At 40.9% G+C, this 20,795-nt stretch overlaps 1 protein-coding gene across 1 annotated transcript in view; it reads right to left on the reverse strand.

Moving 5' to 3' along the window:
* Nucleotides 1-20,795, reverse strand: part of ROBO1 (roundabout guidance receptor 1) — a 2,404,538-nt gene that overhangs the window by 1,994,890 nt on the left and 388,853 nt on the right. Inside the window, exon 2 of the mRNA XM_069636443.1 lies at nt 10,957-11,090. Within this exon, the coding sequence (XP_069492544.1) occupies nt 10,957-11,041 (85 nt within the window). The 5' untranslated portion in view covers nt 11,042-11,090. The remainder of the gene's footprint in view (nt 1-10,956; nt 11,091-20,795) is intronic.

A 20,795-nucleotide genomic window follows, 5' to 3' on the forward strand; every position in this document is an offset into this window, starting at 1 on the left:
TATGTTGCCTCGCCTTCGTGCACTATAGCCTACTGTGTTATGTCAATTCTAGGTGTATGTAGCCTGGCCCTGTGCATTTTAGCCTAACTGCAATATCTCAAATGTAGGTGTTGCCCTGCCTTGTGCCTCCTAGCCTACTGTGATAAGTCAAATCGAGATGTTGCCCTGCCTTGTGCATTTTAGCCTACTGTGTTATGTCAAATCTAGGTGCTGCCCTGCCCTGTGCTTCCTAACCTACTGTGATATGTCAATCCTAGATGTTGCCTCGCCTCGTGCACTATAGCCTACTGTGTTTTGTCAATTCTAGGTGTGTGTAGCCTGGCCCTGTGCATTTTTGCCCAATTGTAATATCTCAAATTTAAGTATTGCCCTGCCTTGCGCTTTCTAGCCTACTGTGATATGTCAAGCTATATGTTGCCCTGCCTTGTGCATTTTAGCCTACTGTGATACAGCAAACCTAGGTGTGTGTAGCCTGGCCCTGTGCATTTTAGCCGAACTGCAATATCTCAAATTTAGGTGTTGCCTAAATGTGATATATCAAATCTAGATGTGTGCAGCCTGGCCCTGTGCATTTCAGCCTAACTGCAATAACTAAAATGTAGGTGTTGCCCTGCTCTGTGCATTGCAGCCGCTGTGTTATGTCAGATCTAGGTGCTGCCCTCCTTTGTACACCTTAGCCTACCTGTGACACCACTGCCCGGTGCACTTGTACTATTGTTTTAGATGCGCCTGTCATTCAAACTTAGTTGCGCTGTATTTTGCATTACCTTAACCTGGTGTGTCTGACAAATGTTGACTTCCTACTGTGCCACCATGGTCACTATATGATCATTGTTACTTAGTCTATGTTAGGCATCTGGACACACTGGTCTCCCTACGCTTGCTGACACTTAGTCATATCAAAGCATTTGTATCTTCTGTGCCGCCCTGGTCACTGATACCTCAGCCTCATCTAATGAGACCCAATCTTGTCCCGTGTGAACAAATTAGTAGGTATCCTACTCGGGTAGATAGTGCTACCATCATGCACGTCATTGTGATCATTCTACTACAATACATTCTAGCCCTACGGGTTGTCCAAATCACTCAACTACCCACTGCAACAATCTCTCCCCTCGGTGCTAAACTCGATCAGCCATCTAATAGTCTGGCCTGCCCGTACCTACACAATCCGATACTACCGACTGTGACTATGACCCCCACAATGAGGCTGTAGCAACTACCATAGGTTCACACCACCCTAGTAACCAGATTAACCAATACCTTAATGACCCAGCTCTTTGGTTGAAACACTTTGCTACGAAACCCACTCCTAACCAACCCTGCCCCCTCTCTCTCAGAAACAAGAGACTAGGCACTAGATTCCGTCTTCGACACTCCTGCATTAACGCCTCTAATCAAACCTCACATACTCCTCCCGGCTCACCCTCATCTACCGCTACATGCAAATCCACTACCCTAGCCATTAAACCGCCTGTGTTCAAGGGTGCCCTTATTAACGCTAGATCTCTCACAGCACACGCATTAGACATTGCAGACCTCATCACCACCTCTGACCTGGACTTCATTGCTATATCCGAAACTTGGCTACAAGCCGCATCTGGCCCCTCCTTATCCCTGGCTTTACCACCTGACTACGGCATCACGCGATGTGACCGTACTACTGCCCAATCCAGAGGCGGTGGCGTGGCCTTCATCCACAAAAATTCCCTCAACCTAAGAGTGGTATTCGATTCCAAACTCGAATCAGGTGAGCTGCTGTCAGTCAAACTATCACTATCGCCTAACCAAACGGCCACCCTCCACCTCATCTATAGGCCCCCAGGTCCGGCACCAACCTTTGTTGGTGAAATATCTACGCTCCTCCTTGACAATACCAAAATCAATTCACAAACAATCATCCTAGCCAACCTCAACTTAGGTCGTGGTGACCCTAAAGATCCCGTGGCTCTTGATCTTGAGAATGCTTTAACTGACCTTGGCCTCACCTTGTACATCCAAGAACCGACCCATATTAAAGGCAGGACCATTGACTGGTTAGCTGGCTCTAGCTGCAATATTAAGGTTCTCGACAATATCCTGTGCTTATGGTCTGACCATCACATCATAACTTTTAATATAGAAGCAACCCCACGGGTTCCGACACTAATAGCCCCAGCACTCCCTAATCGAAGTAAAAAAGACATAACTAAGGAGAAACTCCTCCCACTGTTACTCCCTACCCTCAATGCGGCTACTAACTAATGCTCCGATCCCACCTCCCTTGCAGACACCTATAGCCAAACTATGCTCACGGCTATAGATACTATAGCACCCATTAAACTTAGGAAGGCCAAACCATGAGCACATCTTAATTAATGGTTCACCCCACAGGTAAGAATGCTCTGTAAAGTTAAACGCTCTGCGGAAAATTGCTGGAAGAGCCACCCTTCTGATGAGCACAAAGATGGTTACCTTCTTGCCTCCCTCACCTACAAAGATGCCATCATCACTGCTAAAAAAGAGTCTCTTAACAACCGTATTCTGCAAACCGATTCCAATACAAAGAAACTCTTCAGAATCCTAAAAGAGTTAGAAACCCCAGTCTCCCCCCAGACACTTGCACGAAAAAGATAGTAAATGGTGTGCTAAAATTCAAGCAGCCTTATTAAATAAAATGTCTATGCTACAATCCAAAATAAAAGACAAGCAGGACAGTCTGAAGCTTGACAATCGCTCACTCTCCCCGGCCAGGGCCCTCCCTCTAGATACTTCTAACACCAAACCATTCGCCTTCTCACCGCTCACCATTACTGAGGTAGAAAATATCATCCTGAGAATTAAACCATGCAACTGCCAAGGTGACCCTTGCCCAGCTCCCATTATTAAGGACTCTGCCCATGATCTGGCCCCATTCATTAAGATTCTGGACCGCGCAGCTTACCTTCAGATTCAAGACTACCTGGAATCCAATAATTTGCTAGGTCCACGACAATCCAGATTTCGGCCCAGACACGGGATGCAAACTGCTTTAATAGACTTAAAAACCTAAATTTAAGTATTGAAGGACAAGGGCAAACTAGCTATGCTATTACTCCTCGACCTCTCTGCCGCATTCGATCTCGTCAACCACCAGATTTTATGTAGGCACCTCCACTCCGCTGCCAACTTTTCATCCTCGGCTGCGGCTTGGATCAAATCCTTCCTGAGCAATAGATATATGAGGGTCTTTGCACCATCCGCAACCGCGGACCCTTCCCCTATTCACTGTGGCGTACCTCAGGGATCTTGCGTGTCACCTACACTTTATAACATTTTCACGAAACCACTCTTTGATGTGCTTGACTATCTGGGTGTCTCCTACACTAACTATGCGGACGACACCCGATACTCATTCCCATCACAGGTGATTATCTAGCTGACACCAAGGCCCTCAACAACGTCTACCTGGTCATCCAAGCCTGGATGGCCCAACACCAGTTATGCCTAAATGACGATAAGATGGAGCTCCTTATCCTGGGTACCGCACAACACCTGAGCAAACTTGAGCCGACCTATCAGTCTTTTAACATAGACGGCAATACCATACGAGTTTCAAAAGACAGCAAAACATTAGGTTTTTACTTTGACGCCACCATATCCTTATCTAGACAAATAAATACAGTCAGATCTGCCTCCGCTTACACGTGCAAACTCATTGCAGCCTGCAGACCGTTTCTTACCACCCCCAACAGTGTCACACTAGCTAGAACTCTCATTATGGCAAAAATTGATTATTGTAGTGCTCTTTACTTAGGTACCAGCCAAGAGAACTTGAACAAACTCCAAACTACCCAGAACAATGCCATTCGAGCTGCCTTAAACATTCCTCGTAACCACCACATCTCAGAATCCAGGACCAACCTAAAGTGGTTACCTGTCAAACAGAGAATTTCACTAAAAACTCTTGCCCTCGTGCACAAATGCTTGGCCAACAAGGCCCCCATCTATCTATGCAGTCGACTGTCCCGCCATTCGACAGCCCGTCCCCTAAGAACTGCCCAGACGCACTATCTTTCGATCCCTAGGTTTAAACTTCAAAAAGCGGGGGGCACTAGCTTCCCTGTCCTAGATTCTAAACTATGGAACACCCTGCCAACTACTATCAGAGCAGAAGATTCCTTCAACACATTCAAGAGCAAAACCAAATCCTGGCTATTTAACCAGCACTAAGAAATGCTCTGCGCCTCTGTCTTACATACTCTACCCTTCTGACCTCCGTTACTACTTCCTTACACCCTATGGGTATATCCTCTGTTAAGTCTAGCGGCACCGTAATCACTGTAATATATGTAGTTAGAAACACTGTTTATTATTCTGTTTATTGCAATTGTTGTTAACCTTAAATCCTGTTAATGTAATTTTTGTCTGTATATATGCATTATTGTAACTTTGCACAAAGTGCACCCTGATGCCTCCGGGCCTGATGGTATGCCCGTTATAAATAAAACAAATACAAATTATGCTGTTCTTATACGTTATTCTTCCTGTAGGCTATCAATATTAATAGCCAACCTTTAATCATATGCCAAACCAGCAATTCCAGCAAATTCCTGCTGGGGCAGTTATGATCTAGGTTTATTAATTTTGCATATTCTCCTACATACACAGGCTCTAAATACTATACAACATCAGGTATGGACATTTCTCTCCCATTTCTCTATGAATCTGTTGTGAGCTAACATACTTTATGCATGCCATGCACACTTAACCACCTGTTTCCGATCACTATAGAAAACAGACAATTAGCACCCAGCATGCTGCTTAGTGCACCCACCATGCCGCAAACGTGGCAATGAATCATGTAATCCATGGTCCCACCCATGGGCACCGGCCTAAATGCATGGCAAGCACTTCACCTCAGATGGACACCTCAGTCACCATGTAGCATGGACTAGTCAAATGTACAATATATGATGATACTTGGATATAATTATTTTATCCAATCCCCTGTTTTCATGTATAAATGTTTGAACATGCAACATTAACATTTCACTAATTGTAGAATATGTTGTTTCCTTTCTTGTTCTCTTTCGCAGTGCTTTTGTATCTGCTTTGGTCTTTTTTGTTAACCTAATTTGATATGCTTCATCATATGCTTTTTGCTTTGACATATTACTTTGTGATACAGAAATGTTAAGCACAGCCCTGAGGAAGAGCGGTTGCTCGAAACATGTGTTGGCTAGGCAAAACCAATTTGACTGACTAATCAGTCTGAATACATGCCTCTTTCATGTTGTTTTATACTTTGGATAGCTCCAGTTAATTTGTATATCAAAGATTATGTGAGATTGCTTGATTAATGCATCCAATGTATACTTGTGTTTGTCAATACAAATAAAAACATCTATTATTCTTTGTATTCCATTTGTTTATTTGGTCATGTGTTATATATTTGTGATGCCCCTGGTGTGGCAGAGCATTCACACAAACATTTCAATTGGAAAATGCATTAATGTAGTCAATGGCTTCAGAATAGGCAATAGAAGCAGACTATTCTTTATCTGTTAAAAGGGCTAAGTATACATGAATTGCTATGCTTATTTGTTGATAAACACAGACAGAAAACATCTAGTAATTGGGGAAGCAATGCTATGGCCAGCGAGTCAGAGTCAGTCATCTTACATATAACTAGTACAGATTGTATTATATCTGGGACCATGCATGTGTAACATGAACCCAGGGCAAACTCAAAGGAAAATAACATAAGGACATTCTGCAAGGCGAGGGCCTACAGATATAGCACCTTAAAAGTATTACTGTCATGCTTTAAATGTGGGATCTCAAGATCAAGCCCTCTATTTACAATCCATACAGTCACTAAACAAAAATAAACTTCCTAGGATATGTGATGTCATCAGTGATGTAATCGATAATGCCATTTGTGATGTCATCTTTGATGTCATGGGTGTTAGTATAAGCAGTGCATGATGGGGCCGTGATTTATGGCTGCATAGTTTACCATAGCTGGCATATTTCTTTGGTTTTTCAATTCTGGCTACAACCATATCATCCCTTTAGCAAAGTTTTGTTTCTTCTGAATTTCAAAGGTTTTCATTTGAGCAACTGCACTACAACGCCCCTTGAGCAACGTTTTGTTTTCTGAAAACAAATACGTATATACTCATTGAATAAAAAAACATTTTATTGGTAGAGTATCATGTTCATTAATTGACAGTAATTACTTTGTGGTACTTACTTTGAAATTACTTCGACAAATATGAGTATTTAAGGGTTACGTGGTAGAAAGCGGGTGAGGAGGGTTTTGGGGAGGGGTAATAATGAAGGTAAGCAGAGACATGGAGAGGGGTCCAAAATAAAAATTAAAATGTATTACTTTATAGTACATTACCACAAAGTAATTATTGTTGATACCATGACATGGAACCATTGGTACACATATTGTAAAATCTAACTACAGTATATTTCTGCAATATGGCACTGGAAGTGGAAGCACCGATGTAAAAAAGACAATACGTTTAAAATAGCAACAAATAATGCAAAAATTAAAATGCTATTTCAGTTACCAAAGAGTTAAGCCAATAACTTTACTCCTTTTATGCATTCTTCACTTGTACTCATTTGTGTTACCATCATATTGAAGTGATGGTGTTCAGAAGGAAGGGGGTGCTGCATCTTTCCTAGATGTATTTAAAGTCCTCTGTTTTGTTGGTCATTGGCTACATATTTCATGCAGTATGTTCCAGTGGCTTCTGGGAGGAGGGCATGTTTGTAATAAAAAGGAAATTTGGTTTTTGAACAATTAGTGTTGATCATCAGGCTTACACATTGATGAACAACTCAAAACGAATATTACAAATTACCATTTATATAACACAAAGCAAACGGAAATGCCTCTTGAACAAAGGAGTTATTATTCCTCAAGGCCTTGGAAGGATGAAGAGCTGAGTGGGGCATGCTGGGAATGAGATCGATGAACATAAACAGCATACAATCTTAGTAGCATGACCTTAGCTCAATTATCTATCATAATGCCTCATTATAACTGTAAAATAATGTATCATTGCAAATACTGTATGCTTTAAAAATCACATTTTAACACGCTGGGAAAGCATAAATATTTGCTAAATGGTGTACGAGAAAATGTATGCCTCAGAACAAATATGGGATATTACTTACAGGCAATATTTGTATATACACACGGTACATTTGCATTGTTAATCACAGCACAAAATGAAGCTGCATCTCAAAAACAGGAGGTATATAAAACACCAGCCATTCCTGGCATAACATATGCTGTTCTAGCATATTTTAAAGGTGAATATCGGTCGGTAATTCATAGGGTCACTTCTGTCCAAATTCTTAAATATCGCTTCCAGGAAAGGGGCGTAGGTCCCTGTGATTTATTAATGGTCATCAAAAAGGTTAAACATATAGGTTACTGCATTCTTTTGAATTTGAAAGGCATATTTGTATCAGATGTATTGTGAGGTATGAACGGTATAAGAATAGTATCTACGTTCCATCGATTACACAGGCCTCTATGATGTGTCTTTGTAGGCAGTAATTGTCAACCTTGTTCCATTGCTGAGTCCCTGTGATGGCATAACATTGCATAGTAGCATAATTACAGCGCCTATCTTCAGTTTTAGCTTGTGAGGAGGCCTTCATAATGCAGACTTTTGCTTGTTTGAGACTGAAATGTTGTGCCAGTAATTCACTGTTCATTGGTACTGGAACTGCTGTGACCTGTGTGAAGTGAACTGGGGGTGGCAAGAAGTAACTTGAAATAATTCCAAATGTTTGCGATAGTGGAAGCCGAAGGTAAATGCATAGAACTGTGCTCATTCTGTTTGTTAAAAAGATAGCTCTTATTGAATTGGAAGTCCACACAGAGGTGCTCTTTGCCATTTCGACAGCAGAAGGCAACCTAACACTGATAAATTGCATCAGCTGAGTACGGAAACATACCTAAGCATTTTATATAAATAGATGTTTCAACATTACCCCCATTCTCATAATGAAGTAGTCTACAGCATTCTCTAATAGGCAACACTAAACATTTCACATTACTTGTTTACAACTTTGACAGAGCATTATTTTGTCCGAATTCATGCATGTGGGGTGCATAGGTCTGTTTCATCTGAGAGTAATCTTTGGAATGTTATACAATTTTAATATGCACTGAAAAGGAAATTCAAATCAGAAACAAAAATAATAACTAGGCAAATGTTTCCAGGCAGATTGCTGGTGAAACACATGTTGGGTATGGCAACCATGTGATTCCTACCTGCACATTCAAATAAAATTAAATTGAACAGTCTGCAAATGTTAGGAATGTTGGTGTCCATGCACAAACACTCAGTCCAAAACAACTACCAACAAAGCTTTATAGCTCCCTGACTTTTTAATCTTTATCTATCTGACTTTTTGTAGGAATTGGTCCTATGCATATTATTTTCACCCAAAATAGGTTTGTATGCTGTCCCCACTTTTCTTTATGTTGATAATATTATTCTGCTCGACAGAACCTCGATTGGGTTGCACCGGGAGAAGGAATACTTTGAGCCTGATCATACCTAAAGCATCACTTTTCTTTATAAGGCAATCTAAACTTAAGCAGGCCTACAGATGGCACATAGACAATGTCAGGATCAAATAGACTGACATGTTGATATATTTAGGGTTTCCTGTTTATTCCAAACTATCCACGTAGGAACGTTGTGCTAGACTGAAAACGAAACTGGCTCCATTATATGCCCAAACTAAAATGTTCTTATGGCGATATTGCAGGTTTATATGTATTTGTTTGTGGGTGGGCAAAGTTATTTGTTCAATATTATATGGTCTAGAAATGTGTAATTCTGACTTGTGCAAACTTGAAACCAATATGTGTGGTTGTGTTTGAGTGTGATTGACATGCATGTACATTTTCTCAGGCACCACCGGAGGTTTCCAGTTGGTTTCTGCATGTGTTTGTCCTTGAATATTTGGTATACATACTAGTGGTCTAATCCAGAGATATTCACAAGTGTTCTATTTATCTGCAGCCATCTTCAAACTTCCTAAATGTCATTGTTATGTGTGTGGCTGTGCATGTGTAATCCAATTAGCAGCCAAGTCCTGAGCTTTCAGAGTGTTTGTTGTGGTCCTTGTTTGAGGGAATGTCTCTGAGTACCTATGTTGTAATGTTTTCATGTGTGTGTGCACGTGTGGGCATTTGTCAACCATATCCCTGGTCAGCCCTGAAAGTGAGTGCCTTCCTATTCTTGTGTTCTTGTATTTTAACCCTTTTTTTATCTAGATAGATTGATAGATGCATACTTATGTCCTTTTAGATGTATGTGCTTAAGGACAACAAATAATGAAAATGAAAATGTACTAATTAACACTCAATGTTCCAAGTCTTGAGCATTAGAGAAATGATGTGCACATATTGTTGTTCCAAATGCAGATATGTCAACACAGTGGCAACGGACACAATGTTTGATCCATGGAAACAGTTTTATGTTATGATTTCCAGATTTACTGGAGTGTGATATTAAACACCACTGCTTATAGAAATGTCATGCATATGAAAATAATATTTAACAATAAAGAAACCAATTGCAAAACCATATGCCCATACATATAAACATGTAACATGTTTCAGCCATTATCTGAATGCGTATCAGAGACACTTCATCAGGACAAACATTTGTCACATAATACACTATGTCCTTTTGCAAAATAGATTCAGGAAGTGTCCATATATAAAATGTATTTAGCAAGCTGACTTATTAATACATAGTTGTTCAGCTCACTGTACCTTTAGTGGTTGTAAGCTATAAACTGTTTTCTTTTTCTTAATTCTGGGATATGATTTTTAAGATAAAATTGACAGATCAAAATGTCACCCTTCCTTTTGAGATTCTACAACTGGGGCAAACTACTAGGTTATCTAGCATGGTGTAAACTGTATCACTTTTAATACGTGTGCTCCATAGATTAGTGGACAGAGAATTAATCAAACTAATGCATTGACATTTTTATTACAAGAGAATCAAGTGTTAGACTGCCTTCAAATTATGCAATATAGTAAGCACGTAACTACTGGTTATTTGAATCTTCTGACATTCTAGAATTATCCAGTGTATTTTGCATTAGTGGGTCACAATGCCAATGTATCAAGTTGTGCATTTGACATTGCCTAAGTCAATCTATAGTATAGTGGACATTAATGGAGCTGAGACAATGTTGAGCATGATAGTGTCATCTGCTGTTACTGCTGCAGAACTGGGGTTAATTAATCTGTTTAAAGAGTCTCATACTATGTCCTTGTTTTTAGATTGTTGCCTTGCATTAGATGTTACCACGTAGATTGTGTGTTCATTAGGTTCTCTTTCAATTCTAGAGTTCATTTGTGGACACATAAACTTACTTCCAATTAGCTCCACGTAGTCAATCAACAACAGTACAGAAAAGAAAGATACGTTGAGTGTTGTAGCATGGCAGCTTGCAGTGGTCAATCAACTTGCAAGGTATGCATATATAATTACATATTCTGAATGCATGTTCATTTCAAAATGTATGTAAAAACGTCTAATATGCTAGTCAAAATTGTTTAAGTTGCAAGTTGTATCAATGTCATCGTTTCAGCACTCAGGAGAAAGCCCGAAAATAATGTTACTGATTTGTATCTAACCTCCATATTCTTAATAAAAAAACATCAGTTTATCTTTGAATTAACCCCAGTATCATGCAATAATGTTATACCTTTAGCACATCTAAATATGAACCCTTACTGGTTCATGAAGCAACTGCATATACCAGGCTGTACATACACATTTCCACTCAATGCAGCATGCATCCACATTCAGAAAGATGATGGTCACACTCAAAACCAAAATCATTTGGCAAAAGTACATTTTCGATTACATAAACTAAAAGCCACACAAAAAAAAGATAGATTCATGTGTGTATTGCAGTGGTTCCTACCTGGAGTGAGTTGACCGAGTAACTGCTGGAAACGGCACAGGATGAGCGCAGCTCCGACGATAAAAGAAACATTGTTCCATTTCATGTTGCCCCCTTCCTTGCATTACACCCGTTCTGGAGAATCAAAATTCTACCTGAAATAAAACATTAAGAATGATGAAAAAGAGCTGGTGCTCATTACTCATGATGACAGCGATCATAGAGTTACTACAATAAGTAATGCCAACTTCATTATCTAAGTCCATTTGTACATACAAATGCTCCCATCCATGCATCCAGCGAATTGAGTGCCAATATTTTTGTAATATCATCATGCAACCAAGAGGCTGCCATGCGTTACTTTATGGAAAATGAAAATGACTGTATACAGTGCAATACACTGTGCAGTCACCTTGAACTTCTGATTGATAGTAAGGTGTCGCTCACTCTTCTGTGTGTTTTGCACATGCAAGCACAAAACAGCTGTACTCTGCCAGTGCACTGATTCACAGGAATCAATCTACATGTGTACATAATTGATTGCTGTTGCAATTGAATGCTTATAGTTTATTAACAAAGGTATGTTTTTTTTTTTAACAGTGGCGATCTCAGTATTACAGGGATCTGGTCCTTGCCTCGTCTGCCAACAACCAAGTGAAGGAGTATGTACAATCTTTCTTGAAAAAGAAACGCTCGTGCTTGGCAAGCTTTCTAGAGAAGCCACCTTCAGTGCAGTGTTGTAGAGACACATTGCGTCCCTTTTTTTCTCCGAGTAACTTTGCAATTCTTTAATAAGGTGCAGGGAACAGGCGGTTGGCAATGCAACGTGTAGTATCTTTTTCCCAGCGCAATGGTGTACACTTCTGTTTTGGTACCCTGATAATGCCTGTTTGAATATAAGATATTTCAGATGGCTTGTCCAGAGTAGTAAAAGTTGTGTTCTTTGTGCCAGATTCTTTGTTGAACAGCTACCTTCCTTTTAGGTTTTATAAACAGTTGTAAAAAGAAATCAATTTCTCACACATGTATAAGTGAGCATGTCTTAAATGAGTACACAAAATGTACGCTTGAGGGAAAACACGTTCTGAATTTGACTGTTACATTTTATTGGTCATGTGTTTTAAACATTTTTTTTTGTTTAATAGCAACTACAAATGGCTTAATTTAGCAATTGTTGACTTTTTCATCTCAGCTCTAATCAAAGGAAGTGAAATATGTAAACACAATATATCATTTTGAGATGTTGGCCTGTGGCAATCTGAACCGTCTGCTATTTAGAGTGTGTGTCAGTAAACATTGCGATGACTGTTTGCTGAAAACGTGAAGGCGTGTCTTGTTTTGCGAGCATTGTCAGATTTGTACAATTCAGAATAAAATAAACTGTTTCAGAACCCAATCAATGAAGAGGGCTGCAACAATGTGGCAACTTTTATTTAGTTTAATAAGGTGGTTATGAGTCCTTGCTCGCCCCCTTGAGTATTGCTACCTTTGCTACCAGCGAACTACCCCTTTAAACGAGTTAACCTTTTCATAAATACCAAAAGGAAAAATGAAATATAAAGCCTTAGGGAGATTCTCAGCGCTGGGAAGAAACATGCTCATAAAAGCCATGGACTCCTCGGATATTAAAAATGAACATAATCAGACCTATTTCCCAAAACTCAATAGAGCCCCCTGTATCCTGTGCTCTGAATTAAGCAGTGAGACATATGCATTTGGCTTTGTTGAAGAATTTTCATTTTGTAGACAAGATCGAGTTGTACTGTCCCCCAGGGCACGATGAAGATGAGCGCCAGTAACACTCTGTCAATATAATCCCAGTGTAATCAATTAAAAATGACCCAGGGGTGGGTGTTCTGAATAAAGACTTAGGCAGTGCGTGCAACTGTTTGCCTTTATATTGGTAATAGTATTCATAAGCACATGCCGCTGTGGCCGAAAGTACGATTAAAAAAACAAGCTAGCTGGCAGTATATATAAACTGCTGTTAAATCAAAATGTTTTCAATGTGTACATCAGTTTACATAAAGGTAAAACTGTTATGCTGCAGCCTCATAGCATCAGCATAATATAGTCAATTAGAGAAAAGATGTGATACTTTCGATCACGTTTTATTTTAAATTGCACACATGTGAAGATAAGGAGCTATGTGTGTGCATTAGCTTCCTTAAATTCTTGCCGTGTTCACATTAATACTTCACTTTTAGTATCATGTTAAAAAGAAATGAGGCACTCTGAAGAATATGGAACATAACGTTTGACTTCCATGCACTGTCGTATGCACTAATGTAAATGTACATACATGCTGTTTTGCAAATATTGCACTGTAATGCGCAATAATTACCCCTTCATCTACCAAGCTATACAAAATAACTTTCCTGCTCAGAAAAGGAAAACGCCCACACAACAGAAAAAATGCAGTGAGCTAGATTTACGTTTTCAAACATGACATGCCTGAAAAAGAAAGGGAACATAGAACAAAGCAAGGGTTTGTGAAAGTTCTAATACAACTCCCTCTGTAGCACCAAATGTGCATACTGAACATTGTGGGGTCATTTAGAGTAGTGCAGAAAACGGAAGTGCAAATGGGGGTTATTTTATAATGAGCGGCGCAGAAAAATAAATCGTTAAAGGGACCCTCTTCATGTAGACGTCTTTCCAAGGCGTAGGAGTGCAGCAAAGCAGAGTTTGCCTCTCTGCTTTTCTGTCCTCCGTCTTAGACGAGCAGGCGGATTTACGACTGCATGAGATGTTCATGCAGGCATACAACAACTTATTCCTATGGGATATGCCTTGGTTTATCACCTGCTAAAGAACAGGCAGTTTCCTTAGGAATATTTTATAAAATAACACCTGTAATGCCTAATTTGTAGGGCAATGTTTTATATCTTACAAAGCAGAGAGTAAAAGTGAAGAGTAAAGGATTTGGCATTAGTTCACTGGTTGTAATTACACTCCATTTTATGAGTGTTTACCATGTCATGCAGGAGTTCAGCAATGCATGACTGTACGTGTTGGTGGTCCCCTGCATGTAATTAGCATATGGTATAAAATGGCACCCTGAGAGATCTTCTCAGAAAAGAAACCCATAGAAACCCTTGATATTTTTGTGTCTTTGTGATGGGATTTCCCTCTAAAGAAGTGTACATTGGTCCAGTCGGGAGAAAGTCTTCTACACTCTATGCCTATGGATGGGGCAGTGACACTCTGCATACTTTTAGTAAATATCAGTGTTAGGGAAACTGACCCTCTCACTGAGCCAGCTGGTTCCTCCAGGCTTGACCATAAAAACCTGAGATAGTCTTCCCTAGAGTCCCATAACAGTTATTATTTGAGCATCAGTACGAGTGGACTACTGTTCATACGTAGGGGTTGTTGTATGGATATTGATATTTTATTTCTATCGCGCTCATACGCAAGTGTTTCATACTACGACGTCCTATGCAAATCCTCTTGAGAAACTAAACTGAAGACATATGAAATAATGGAATCTGACACAGGATTTCTTAATTGGTACCTGAAGGTCAAATCTCACCTCGGCCCGAGCAGAGTTTAGCCCTTTGCAGAATACATTAAAGCCAAGGCCAAGTGAAATAGGTCCTGCACCAAAGAGCATAAAGGGCGACATAGGACCTGATTTACAAAAGCACCTTTCAATGGAAACATACCATTGGAAAACACTTTGTAAACCAGGCCCACGGGCTCTAAAATAATGTGCTATGAATTTATATTCCGCATTATTAGGACAGCTTTAAGCAAAACATTATGGCAGTGACATATATCAGAATAATACAGAATAATACAAATTAAAATACTTTTTTGTTTTTTTTAAATGACCCAACAGGTACTGGCCCGACCAGAAACATAAAGGCTCCAGGATGCTTATAAAAAATAACAAATACATAAGAACCACTGAATGCTGAATGCTGATCAGCCATTACACTCATTTGTATGAATGGATTCCCTGCACAACCGGGGCGACCAAGCCTTGGCAGATGCCAGGCACAATATAGGAGAGACATACCCTTTAAGGAGACTATGTAGAACACACTGAAAGTCGCATGCGCTTTCCTGACTCTTTGGGGGCCCTTTCGAAGAGCACGATTAAAGTAACTTGGACTTAATATAATAAAGATGCATGAGCATTAAAGAGCAAAAACCTAGGAGCCTCCATCTTATCTTCAGAACTTGTCAGATGAGACAGCAATTGTTTGAAATTGTGCTTGATGCTCCAAATGCTATGGAAACAATGAACTGCTGTGCACCTCTAAACATACCAGGGCCTCAATATATAGCTGTAGCTTTACAGCAAAGAGTGTCCAAAGCAAAAAAAAACATTCTTTCGATGCTCTTCTGAATGAGGGCAAAGTTGAACCTTATTGCTAATATGGAAAGGTATTAGAACTGAGCAAACTATGCCCTGGTGCAAAAATGCCCATAAATAGTATGGGCCCGATTCATGAAAAAGGGAGCAAATGCACCATGCCATGGTTGCAATTGGTGGGATGGTCCATGACGTTCGCTCTCCCATTTCTGTGGCAATGAAGACTCAGGCATTGGCAAGGTGTTGCTAGGCAGCAGCCTGGTGATCGGATGAGGTCATGTGACATTGTGAACAGATGTTGTGGACTTTCAAATATGTGCTATGGCCTGTTCGCTGGGATGCACATGTAATGACACATGTGTGTCCTTGACATGTGGACCTTTGACATGTTTTATCTTTGTTGTCCCTTACCAGGGGTGTATTTTTGGAGATGTAGTAGGTGGTATTAATGTCAATGTATATGCGTTATTATGTTGGTATTTGGAGCTCTATGGAGGTGGCCCTCTTCTGTTTGTATTGGGATGTCTATGTGCAATAATGGTCTTATTTTTCTTTTTTTAGGTCTGACATGTGCTGTGTGCTTTGCAGTGCTTGTGGTGCCAATCCACGCACATGGGTCAGCATGATGGGAATGTTCAATATCTGTCAGTATTACCAACTCCTTATAGTTGGGCCTCAATCGAGTTACTGTTGGGATTGGTGCTGTTGGCTTTTTCCTTTGCCAATCTCCCTGCTTGGGGGTATGGTGCATTGTTGATGAGTCCTTCTAGCGATGTTTGCAGTGTGAGGTGCCTTACCATATGCATGCTTCAGATGAGTGTGCGTGCAACTTGGTCTTGGGCATAGTGGTGGCATATTGGATGCTGGGCTCACGGGACAAAGAGCATTTGTTTGAAATGATTTGCGATGGATGCATTAATGTGCCAGGCATTGCCATTTAGTGTTTCTTGATATATATGTGTTGCGTGCATGGCACAGCCAATTTCCTGTGTCTTCCTTCACACATTGTGGCATGATTTTTTCCCCCTTCATGGATGGGCTTTCCTGGGTCTTTTGTAGACCAAACAGGTCTCCAACTCTCTCATGATTGAGTTCCATTCAGGAAGAGAATTGTTTGTCTTTCACAACATGAGCTAGACAGCATCTAAAGAATGTATGTACCACATGGTTGCTGCCAGCCTCGCCATGTGCCCTTTGCCTCATTTTATGTATGGGTGCCCCAGGTAGATGGGGATGCAAATCATCCTGAATGTCCACTTTTTGGCTATGTTGCGACACAATAGGCGAGTATTATTTTACGCACAACCGGTGGTGTGCACAGCAACATGCCACTCAAATGGTCAAGGCCGAGAAAGTGTTCTTCAGCACACCAAAGGTGCATTCCACTATGTGTCAGATTGCAATGTGTGCATATTTGTATTGGTTTTCTGCACGTGTTGGAGGATTCTGGATGGGTGTGCATAGAAATGATGACAATGGGTGTGCCCTGCAAAGGGGAATATATTCAACAATTCATGAGTCTCATTTCTGTGGAAGGCATGCTACTATCATGTGCTTTTTGGTATGTATTGAGGACTGTATGGAATTAGTCATACTCTCCAAACAGCCATATCTCACCAACGGTGCACAATATCAGTGAATGGTGGAGGATGAGACTGTCATGTGTGGAGCCAGGGTTATTTTCATTGACATGCATGATGACTTGGACATTTATGGAAAGCCAGTTCTTCGTGTTACATTATCATTGTTCAGTTAGTCTTGGTAGCTACCGGGTTACATGGGTGTGGTAGACGGCTTTAGGGAACCTTGGGAAGTGCACAAAGGCGTAGATGATGTGTGATAACTTTGCCTTGCCTGGATGAGATGGGGCACTGCCATGTGTGCGAGCAGGGCATGGAGCATTGCACCACCTGCTCTAAAAATCGGGATTGTGTGGGTTATGATGTGGCCCCGTGATCGCTGTGGCACGCTAGACTGAGCCAATGGCAAAGATAGGCAGGGCAGCTAGCACTTTCACATGGGGGCTATGGCATGTGAGCACATTATGTTGATCCTAAAATCTGATTTCCATGATGTGAGGTGGAAACCTGTCTCTGCTATACACTTGCTCATCTAGCATCCATAAGATGGTTGTCCTGATGAGGAAGAGCCTTATCCTTCTCCCCCTTGCCCTTCTGGCATGGTGGACTAGTGCACGCACTACCACCATTCGATCCAACATGGTCGTAAACGTTGATGTGCTTTTGGGCTGTACTTCGTGTTTGCTCATTAGCGTCATTGTGTTGGTAAATTAGGGCATGTTTGCACTTTGGTGGGTGGAACTGTTCCTTTGCCATTTGCCTCCCATTTAACTCCCTTCATAACTGGGCTTAATGCCTGTTCTGCCCAGTAATCCTCCTTCGCGTTTGCCCTCCATTTGCCTTCTTGTGGCACTGATGCAGGTAGGCACAGTGTGGTTTCCGATGGAGCTTTGTTGGCACAAGGTACCCTTTGTGAATCACTGATGTTTTTAGCGTCATGTACAACTCATGTGATTTGAGCACAATCTTACATTGCGTGACGCAGAACTTTTTGTTAATCAGAGACCTATGTGTTTTGCACTATGGCAATTTGTGCCCGACTCAAAATACACGTAACCATTATTCTTGCATTGTTACAAGGTTTCCGTAATGAAGCCTATGGTGTTCAGTTTGTCCAATCTGTGTCTGGCCAGAATCTGAAAATGACTGACAATTAAGCTAATATATGTTACATCTGTGGTAGTTTAGTCTCATATCTGATATTATCTCCGTCTCTCTTGTTCTGTTTCTCTCTAAATATATCTTGGTCTCATTCCCTTTCCTGTGCACCCCTCATTTTCTTCTTCCCCACTCTCGTACCTCTTTCTGTACACCATCTTCCCCCTCTCCATGTTTATTTCACCCCCTCAATCTCTCACTCTCTCTTTCTTGATGTATTTTGTAAAGTTGAACTTCCTGTCTAGTAATTGACAGTTGTGCCACTTTCTGTCAATCATGTTTCAAGTATTGTGTCATATATGTTCTTTTCTTTCAAATACATTTAGGGAAATAAATATAGAAAAATGATGAAATAAAACATGCAGAACCGGTCACCATTGATAAATGAAAGTGATTTGTGAATTGTGTTCCTTGGTGCTTTCAGCAGTTAACACTACACCATCTTGTTGGGTGTCCTGACCCACGTTTGGACTATTATGCTGCAACATTTGGTGCTGTGGGCTTAGGAAATCCAAGAGGGCGGAAAAGCCCACATTTGCGCCAGAATCCTAGAGAACCGTGCAGTTTTGCGCACAGCAAAGTGGTCCCCTGACCTGCCACCCACCAGTGCAAGCATGATGGGCCAGGAGTGCCATGAGTGAATTGTGTGCCAAAGGAAAAACAGCAGTGCCGGTTGGCTAAAAAAGCGCTTTAAAATCACCTTTGTTTCCCTGAACGCAAGCTCAAAATGCCTATTTTAAACATCACAAGATATTCAAAAATCTCAATGAACACCAGCAGACATTTGGCAGAATGTATTCTTGTGTGCATACAAAATCTGGAAAGATGAAGAGCCCAAAACAATGTTTATAACAAAACTGGCTGAGCTGTGGATGTTCGCAGCTTAAGTTAAATGGACAGAAAGCCACTAAAATCGAAATGTTTAAAATAAATGAGTGACCTACTTTTGAGTGTAACATAGGTTGCAACTGTTAAATGTCATAGTTTTGAACTTAGAATCAGCATTCTAGCTGCATGTGCAAAAATTGTGAGTTTGATTTGAATGAAGAAAAACTGGGAACAAAAGTGACATTTAGCTGAAGCCTGGCTTAATGAAACTGGATTCTGCCTGATAACTGCCCCCCGACAGGAGAGGGAATTCAGCAGCTGTGTTCCCAGGCCTGGCTGCACCCTGCTGCCCCTGCCAAAAGGAGATGACACCTCTCTGATTGAATTAGGGGAGTGGCACCTGGGGACTACAGGAAACTAAACAAAGCACTGTCCCTGGCTCAGGCAAATGTTATATTTGGGGGGTCGTAAAATGGCTTCCTCTTGGGAGAAACTGAGAGGGGCAGTCCCTGTGAGAGCAAGCTGAGCTTGGGGGAAGTGGATAAACCAGAAATTCCACCATGTGCTTTGGAAAACCACACCCCTTTGGGGCCAGAGCATGATTTTAAAAAGATGGATAATTCATAGTGCGGACTTGTAAAAATTATATAAATAACACCACCATTCTTGTGATTTTTCTGTGCACATTTTAAGAGGTGTTAGGAACCTGTGGTATGTTCTTGGGGATAGAAGCGGAAAAAAAGGTTGTTACTCCAAATGTATGCATGTTAAAAATCTGACACTTTATCATCTGAAACCCATATCCCTGGTGCACATTTGTGTAAAATCTGGAAAGGTGTAGAGGTTGTTATCCGGATGAAAATGGGAGAATTCTGTCATCAGTGGACACAACATCGTACAAAGACAGGGATCGGATGGTTTGGTGCTACAGAAAATATGTTAACTGGACCTATAATATTAGAAAAATGGTACATAGATAAATATGTATTTGGGTCAGAAATAGATTTGTGTGCAATTTGACAAGGGGAGGTTCCTCTGACCATAAACCTACCTCATCACTCTGACTCACAACCCAGTTTCCCCAATCAAGGAAGAGAGGAGGAACTGGCCAATGATAAGTGAGAGGGGCAGGCTTAGCTAGGCCCAGGCACACACCCATTTTCAAAACACATAAAAGGAACATTGAAACCCAGGTAGAGACATTCCCTTTCCACTTTCTTGCGGGACGCTTTGCCGGGAGACTCCAGACTTCAAATCCATCAATCTCCAGAGATCCAGAGAGACCAGAGATCCAGAGGGACCAGAACTGTGCAGTGCTGAGAGCAGAACCAGAGACCAGACAGCTGTGCAGTGCCACTAGCAGGGCTGACCCAGATCGCTATGAGCAGAACCAGGCAGAGATCGTCCGTGGCGAGAGAACCGCCAGGAGTCCAGTCCAACCAGTTGACCTGATCCGTGACAAAGTCGCATTCCCGTCCAAAATCTAGTGTGAGTACCCAGCTAGCACTGTGCCAAAACCAATCTCTTAGTTTAAAATAATCTAATCCAAACTCTTTTAGCCTATTAGAACTGCCTCCTAGAATCGTATCATTCTGTCATCTTTAAAACTGAAAACTGTCATCTGTCATTCTTAGCTTTAAAATTTCAAATCTGAAAAACTACCTCTACTAAATCGGTCGTATCTCTGTAATTGTGCTCGACACACGTGACTAAATTGCCGCGATTTGGCATTTTGCTTCATTTTAGCCACGGGTAAAAATATTTGTTTTTGCTTCCATCCCTGAAATCTGTTTTCAACCTAATAACCATCCCTGAATCATTGATAGGGCTGGCCTGGACTGATTCATAGTATCTATCAACTACCCTGAACCCCCTATAGGGAATTGAAAGCCTTTTTAGCATATTTATCACTTCATTGCCACCACATTTAAAAGTATTTTGCCTTTGTTTAAAACTCCTACCTGTTTTCC

Source organism: Ambystoma mexicanum, chromosome 7p (assembly GCF_040938575.1).
Source record: "Ambystoma mexicanum isolate Mex_15411 chromosome 7p, UKY_AmexF1_1, whole genome shotgun sequence".
NCBI lineage: Eukaryota > Metazoa > Chordata > Amphibia > Caudata > Ambystomatidae > Ambystoma > Ambystoma mexicanum.